The sequence below is a fragment of the Apis dorsata genome, unplaced genomic scaffold, assembly GCF_000469605.1.
Source record: "Apis dorsata unplaced genomic scaffold, Apis dorsata 1.3 scaffold_292, whole genome shotgun sequence".
NCBI lineage: Eukaryota > Metazoa > Arthropoda > Insecta > Hymenoptera > Apidae > Apis > Apis dorsata.
Window position 1 is genome coordinate 453586 of NW_006263567.1, and position 8151 is coordinate 461736.

Here is an 8151-nt window from a genome sequence, read left to right on the forward strand (position 1 = left end):
GTAGTTGGAGTGGCTGAATCTGACTGAAACGAAGATTTGGACGAGTAGTCATTTTGAAGTCGGAATGGAGAAGTGGAGGGCTCGAAGAGCATTACACGCGTATCATCGTTTCATCGATCGTTTCGATTTAGGTGGCGATCCGCGCTTCCCGAGTAGAAATCGATGAAAATACGAGAGGGAAATTGAAAGGAAGGGTTGGAAAAGGTGGTTCGCGCTCGAAATCCGCCGCACTCGGCTAATCCATCTGTTGCAAGGATCTTTTTTCCTCCTCCTCGTCACATTCGGAAGAAGGGAAGTGGGTCACTCGGTTGAATGGTAGCCAGGATTGTACTGGGTATTATTCAATATGGCCTCGGCTAGCTGGCCGCGGCGACACACTTCTTTTTCATCGTCGAGCGACATTGTTCGAGCATAGCCGGTGTCTATAGAAACGTTTCTAAAGCTGGCTCTCTTCAATGAGCTGTCGCACCTGCGGTGGCAGCTCCACTATGCCAGCTTGTCGTTAACATCCTAACAAAGGAAAACCTCGAAAGTGCTCGAAACATGGTTGATATTCGGAACACGGTTACAAAATACATAGCAGGTTTCGCGATAAAGTTGAGCTCGTCCTCGTGAAATTGCTGTATTCCTAGTACTCCGTCGCTGCTGAATTTCCTTCCATCCTTGACGTGGCCTCTTTTTGGCAAGATAAATATGTGATAATAATTTCAGGGATAATTTAAAACGTCTTCATAACTGCTCAACTCTCCATGCTTTCTTTCAACTTTGAAATCGAACATGTAAAAATTCTCAATATGCGACTCGATTACCCAAATCACTTTCAACTTGTAAGTTTCCACTTGTGAAAGAAATAATCTCGAGAGTTCTCTTCAAGAGAATAAGAGAAGATTGTTGAGATTCATTTCTATAATTATTTTTTTTAAAATTGGTATAGAATTCTTCGATTTTCGTACATCCGTATCCTTATCAAAAAGCTTCATTCGGAATTGAAATATGGCTTAATCGATTGATTAAAGTATCGTTGATCCAAGATGGATGATCTATTCTTGGGGAAATGAATGAGATTGAAAATTTAAAGCCACTTAGAAAGAGAAGAGAGAAATGGTGCAGAAACGTCAGAGGTTTGATTAACGTTTCGCGTATTCGAGACGATTGATACGAAATACTGATATATCGAAAGGAATACAGGAAAAAAAAAAAAAAAAGAAAAAAATAAATTCCAATGGACGGTGTTCCAATTTGGTTAAAAGTTTCGTAGCCAGAACAACGTATTTTACGATTGTCATTGGTAGCTGGTAGTGACCAGGTATCAAGCTTGTGTTTCTATTCCCCTTCGTCGAAACAATTCCAGCAGTTTGGGTAAAAAAATTTATTCGATCGATGCGCCTTTTTTTCTTTCGTCTCGATAACTCTCGTTCGTACTCTCTGGTTTATCGAATCGTGATCCAATTGTGGAATTAAAGAAACTTCTTTATTTTCTTCTAAACCACCTTGTACGTTGTTGTGCGAGTGCACCACGGACTTGATATTTAAGCGTATATTTTATTCAATCCGTAATTTGGATAGAAATATCTATTTTTTTTTTTTTATATATTTAATTTGGAAGGCAACGAAAATTATTTCGTTACGGGTTTCCATCATAAGAGTGAAATAAAATTCATTTTGGAGAGATATAATGTATTCTTTATTTATCATTTTTTTTTTTTTTTAATTCAAATTTTCGGACGAAATATCCTAATAAAAGATACGCGAGATATCCATCTCCAATAGCCGATATTAAAACGATGAAATATTTTATCCATAGCATCTATGACATCATGCGATATTACCATGCTCGGGAATTTTTTGTCCCAAATTTTCAGATAAAATTTTCGAATCTTAATAAAAGATACAGGATATATCTCGATCGATATTAAACCGATATTAAACCACGATGAGATATATATTTTATTATCCACAGTATCTCGCTATCAAAAAGAATCCTTAACTTAATAATAATTCCAGAATATTCTTCTAAATTCCCTTCTCATTTTTGACCGATTCGTAATTAATCGAATCACAAAATCTGTCCGATCAACGCGAAAAGATCGCGCTTCATCAAAATTGTACAGCGTCTGTCTCTACAATATCCTATATAAATTAAATAACCATTACAAGACAAATCTCGTCTGGAAATTTATTTCCACTATCGTTCGTCCCAAGATGAAATCTCGCGCTTCACTCGATCCGTCGCCGATAATTTTCCAAGGCGCATCGCGATATTGTCGCGAACGAATCCAATTCGACGAAGAAGAACGAAGACGTCCACGTTTGATTCGATAAAAATTGCCCACCCCCTCTCGAGAAAGGCTGATAACTTCGACGAAGGCAAGGAAGGTATAAAGTATAAGGGAAAAGTTACGACACTGGCTCGGCTCCGTTTCATAGATGGACGCGTTGACCCACGCCATGACCGGATATTACAACGGGATAAGGCCACTCCACTTTGTGCCGGGTATATAATAGGAGAAATTCCAACTGAGAATCCGCGAAAAGTAATATCGTTATCGGGAATCGGATGTCGGATGGCGTGTACAAGGTGACCAGGGGGAATCGGAAACCGCGTTTGATTCCGTATTATTTCCTCTTTCACGAGTTTCCGTTTTTTACGAAGAAAATAAATAATGATAAATAAGTGGAGGTTTTTTTAGATATTTTATATTCATTATTTTTTTAATAGAAATCGCGTTTCGGTCATTTCAATTTTATCGACGAAATATTCGTTTTACTACCTTTTCTTTAAAATTGGATATTAATGGATTCGATATTTGCACAGTTGCATCACTTGATTTGAACGAGTTGCAGGTTATCCGTTTCCAACAACGATATCGGCATAATTTTTCTCTTATCTAAGCGAATTTTCAATTTCCTCTTAAAAAAAACTTGTTTCATTTTTTCGATTTCAAAAATTCGGATTATAAGAACGAAAATGGATATTAATACACAGAGTAAGAGTTACTTGCGATCGTTGTTCATATTTTCCACGAAAAATAAAATTTAATTCTACCTCATACAACAAACTGATTGTAATTTGCATAAAACAAATAAACGCCATGATAAAATAATCTCGATACTCCAATACTAAGAAAATGGCGAAATTCGTTCGATACCCCTATCGTCACAATGGCGACGAACAAGGGTTCGAGAAGAAGAACGCTTGCAGGCAGAAGCTACAGGTCAGGGGCAGGGAAGGGGACACTTGCGTATAAAGGAGTGTTGGGTGTGAAAATCTCAATGAAAATCGACAATGTCCGCGAGAGCGAGAGAAGAGGAGGAAGATGCACGATCGTGGACGAAGGATATCCTCTTCCAATGATTGTTCACAGAGCGAAGACGATCTCGAAGAAGATCTATCTCACGTTTTTCTTCCCTTTCGCAACCCGCCTCGCTTCGTATCATTGCGAGATCCTTTCTCCTCTTCCTCCTCTCTCGCTCTATTTCCCTCTTTAACTTTTACGATCGAGCCCCACCCCCGGCTTCATAGGGAAAGTTCATCTTTCCCCCTGCCTCCGTCTAGCCGTCTAGCTTTGTGCAACGAGAAATGCGCGCGGAATCGTTATTTCCTCCCCCGTGCATCCCTGCTCCTCCTTCTGTGTATACAGCGTTTGAAAAAAAAGTTAAGGGAGAAATTTCGAGGGCGAATTTCCCAGGATGGAAAGCCTCTTTTCAAATACGAGCTGGAATCTGACCTGGTATTCAATTCTTCGAATTAGAGTGAATTGTAAACACACGGGAGAAAACATCCATCGCTGCTACTACGACTGCTCCCTCCCCTCCATTTTTTCTTGAATCGAGCACATTTGGAAAATAAGCTCGAGGGATGAAAGGAGTTTTTAATTTTCGAAGGATTTAATTGTTGTTGGAAAAAGGAGAAAGAATTTCTATCGTTGTTACGTGCAGATGGTGATAAACCATGATGTCAATATTTCTATCACCATTTCTTGAATAAAAGCAATACAATCTTGGCATACAAAGATGGGAAAAGAATGGAAAATTTTTAAATCTTCGAAACGTAAAAAAATCTTAAATTGGAGTTTGGAAATTGACAATTCTTAATCTCAGAGGAACGAAACCGAGAACGGAAGAAGAAACGTAAATTTCAATCTTCCGTAAAACGGCCATTTCAAATAAATTAAATCGTCTACGAACGGCATCTATACGCGTCTTTATCCTTTCTTTCTTCTCTATTTTCACTTTTCTAAGAAAAAAAAAAAAAAACTAGCTTAAGCTCCATAAATAACACGGATAATGATAATCGAAAAATTTTCGAATTTTTCCCCATCGTTTCCTATCTCTCGACGCCACTACCATTATACTACTTCGTCCCTTCGAACTGGAATTCGATAAAAATGAACGAGCGACACGTACCTGTATCTCTGAGTGTCCATTTCCTTCCGTTCCTCGGCGATGGCCTCGTTCAGGTCCCTGTTCGGATCGATCCCTCTAGGAGTCGGATTGCTGGCAAGCAGATTGTCGTTGCTGACGAATTCCACCTCGACGTCGTCCTCGTGATACGTTTCCGTCAACGTGTACTCGCGTAGCTGTAACACACCAGTTCGTAGCAAATTTGTATCAAGTTTGTCGTTCGAAGAATCGAAAGAATTATTATCATCGATCGAGACGAAATTTCAAATTTCTAGAAGAATTTCTAATGCGACAAAAGATGCGACGAAAGGTTGATCAGTCGTTAGTGGAATCGCTCGAAATTTGGCCCAAGTCGCTTCGAATAAATTATTTGAACCGGATCCTGGTAGCTGGATTCGAGGTGAGCGCGAACTTTGCGCAACGAAGCTCGCTTAAATTAACCGATAATACTTGTCGGATAAGTAATTGGTCGAAATAAGCTGAATACTAATTGCGAATTTCCATAATAGTTTACGAGTCTTCTTCTTCAAATTCCTGTCCTATTTCACGCGGAAAAATCGAAGTCGTGAATTTACAAATTTTAATGAAACAACCGTCTTTTATCTGTTCGAATGGAAGATCGAATTGATTCCAACTTTATTCGAGAATCTTTTTTTGGACTTTTGACCAAATAATAATTTTTTCAACGTATGGCATCGGTACCATATTTTCATCGTTCGTCGCTGATGTACGCCATTAAATTTCATTTAATCTTGTATTAAATTGTTAATACGAGAAATTCTTATAGAGATAAGATTAAATACGAAAATTCGAATAATTAAAAAAGTATTGATATCAATGAAACGAGAATTTTTTTATCAATCCAGATACTTAATCTTTAAACCGTCAAAATTCTCTTTATTCCAATATTTAAGAATCTTTTTTGCCAAGATAACCACATTTTCGATAATTTCATCGATAATTTTCGATCTCTGATGCACGTCATCAAATTTCGTAATCGTATTAAATCGTCACAATCAAGAAATCCTTTTATAGGATAAGATAGTAATTAAACATTGAAACTACGGATAATTTCAATATAACGAGAATTCTTTTAATCACCCGTCATTCCAGATACACGATCTTTAAACTTTATCAAATTTTTTCCTAACGTAAACACATTTTCGATAATTTCTTTGATACACGCCATCAAGTTTCGTCGTTAAATTCTTGAGAGATCGTATATTCGGCTATACAGAGACGAGATTTCAATTTCATTCCAAAATGCAAAATTCGGATAATTGGGACAATCGATCGATTAATTTATCGATGCAAAGAGAATTTTTTTTTTTATCGCCGACCCATATTTCAGATATATATATACATACGTATCGTCGAATTGATTCGGAATCGCGTGTACGTACCGTTACATGAAACTCAATTTGGGGCGGGGGATGGTTGGCCAACGTTGTCGAATGAAATTTTCAAAAGCGACAATCCAACCGAGCCACCGAGTCACGAACCGAGTTTCCACTCCGTGATTAGTTCCCTGCCGCGGAGTGGATATCCCGGGGGACGTGGCAAGTATCGGGTCCGCAGAGCCCCGATTGATCGGCCCAACCGGATTAAAGGGAATATCGAAGACTCTGCGAAGCTCCTCTCTTTTCGGCGCGCCAGAGATGTTTCTCTCGCAACAAGTATGGATCTTCTTTTTCTTTTTCTTTTTTTTTTGGGGCAAGAGAGAAGAAGAAGAGAGAAGGAAGTCGAACGACGGGGAGTGGGGGGGGGCTTTTGTTGGAAGGCTGTAGCGGAAAAGTTTGCCATGGTTATCGTGAACGGTGAACACACGCCGTTAACCGGGATGAAAGACGATATTTGGCGTATAGATACAGGTTTGAATATTCTTCTTTATCTTATCTGGTGGTGTTCGATATCGCAGCATAGGAGTAAGATGTTATTTATTATATTCGTAGTTTTTGGAGAAATTTTTGGATGTGAATTTTATGCATTAAATTCATGCGATCGAGTATCTTTATTGTATCCATAGTATTGATGATATCAAGTAAAAGATGTGGAAAGTAATTTGGAGCGACAATTATTATAAAAGGCATAAAAATTTTTTAAATAATAATTACAAACGAATTACAAATCATTAATGTGAAAAATTAATACACTTGCGTTAAAATTTGTTCGTTTTTTTAAAAAGTCATCATCGATCCTTTTACAACAACAACAACTCTAAAACGGAACACTGGGACTAATTCTATTCTTTCCATTCGAGTGCATTCGTCTTTTTCCCCCGGGCGAGCTTTTTTTCCCGCGTTTTTTCCCTTCTTCTTTTTTTCCCTTTTCTTTATCAGTGATCGTGTTTCGCTCAATAGGAACCCGTACTTCTACCACGGACGCTGATAATCGATTGGAAGCCATAATTGGAGGCTGCCACCGTACGTGAAACAATTAATTAGACCTTAATTAGCGCTCGGCCCAGTTTCAAAGCCTCTGACAGCGGGTTGGTATCCGGAGGAAGCTGGAACTTCGTCATCGTATTACTCTCGAAAACTCGTCCAACGGATAAAAGAACAGGTTTCGCCCATCTTCCATTTAATCCTTCCCCCTCCTCCATTGACGAGACCTTATCGCCGTGTAATTAATCCCTCTCCGCCAAGCTGTGGAATACGATACTAATTCCATATTCCTCCGAGTAGATCGCGTCTACTCGTCCAATTTTCCAATTTCTCATCTTCGACCTCGATGTTTTTCGCAAATTTGAAAGAATAATTTTTGAACGGATTCGATCTTCCCTCGAGATGTTCAGATTCTGCTATATTTTCCTAGATTGCTTGGAAATGAACGACGATCGAAGAAAGGATTGTATATTTTACATTTCCCAAGGAATAACGAACGGTTTTCTCGACTGTTCTAGGATCGATATATAATTTCCAAGGTGCTTCAATAGGCGGGACCACTCGTCGCAAAGGGAGAACGATTGGTAATAATCTCTAATTAACATCGTCTCCGTGAAGGCGGTCGTCCAATTAATTGGAGAACTCAAGTGGCTCGTCAGACTCGCATAGTTTCGCAATAAGAGCGCCAACTTTCTCTCCTCCTTTCTTCGATTCTTCGTCGCAAGAGGAAAACCGTGAAAACCGTCGCTCTGCAAATTATCCCGTTAAACCAACCTTGAGACGCAAATTCGTAATTCTATTCTGTCTATGAGAGAAATATGTAGACGGATCGTTTGCGCGCAATCGTTGTCTCGTTCACTAAAATTTCCAATCTCAAACAGCTCTCTCCGTGATCGAGTTGCGCTATTCGTTATCCTAGTTCACCGAGTCTCTCGAAATCTATCCGAATACGCAGAGAGATCGAGCACGATCCACCATTTTAATTTCGATTAAAAACGTAACAATTTTTTGTGCTTCCTTCGTTTCGCGTTATAAATAATAAACACAAGACGAGATTTTCTTTGGAACGATAAATAAAAGTATTTTCTTTTGCGAATAATTGAGAAACTCACGACGAAAATATTTCTCGATTGTAAAAGATGGATAGAACTTTTAAACATTTTACACGAGAGAAGTTAAATGTCCAATCGTAGAATTTATACCTTTTAAATCTTCGACGGAACAAACAAAGTCACTCTCGTGGAATTTCAATCATTTCGCTTAAAGGGGGTAAAAATTTCCGAAAATTTCGACACGCAAAAATATAAAATAAAAAAAAAAAAAAGAAAAAACGCTCACAGTGAAAAAAAAAAGGAAAAAAAAA

General features: G+C 38.4%; 1 protein-coding gene across 1 annotated transcript in view; it reads right to left on the bottom strand.

The window, feature by feature from the left end:
- LOC102675236 overlaps nt 1–8151 on the bottom strand; it is a 181283-nt gene that overhangs the window by 11700 nt on the left and 161432 nt on the right. Inside the window, exon 5 of the mRNA XM_031511097.1 lies at nt 4408–4580. Within this exon, the coding sequence (XP_031366957.1) occupies nt 4408–4580 (173 nt within the window). The remainder of the gene's footprint in view (nt 1–4407; nt 4581–8151) is intronic.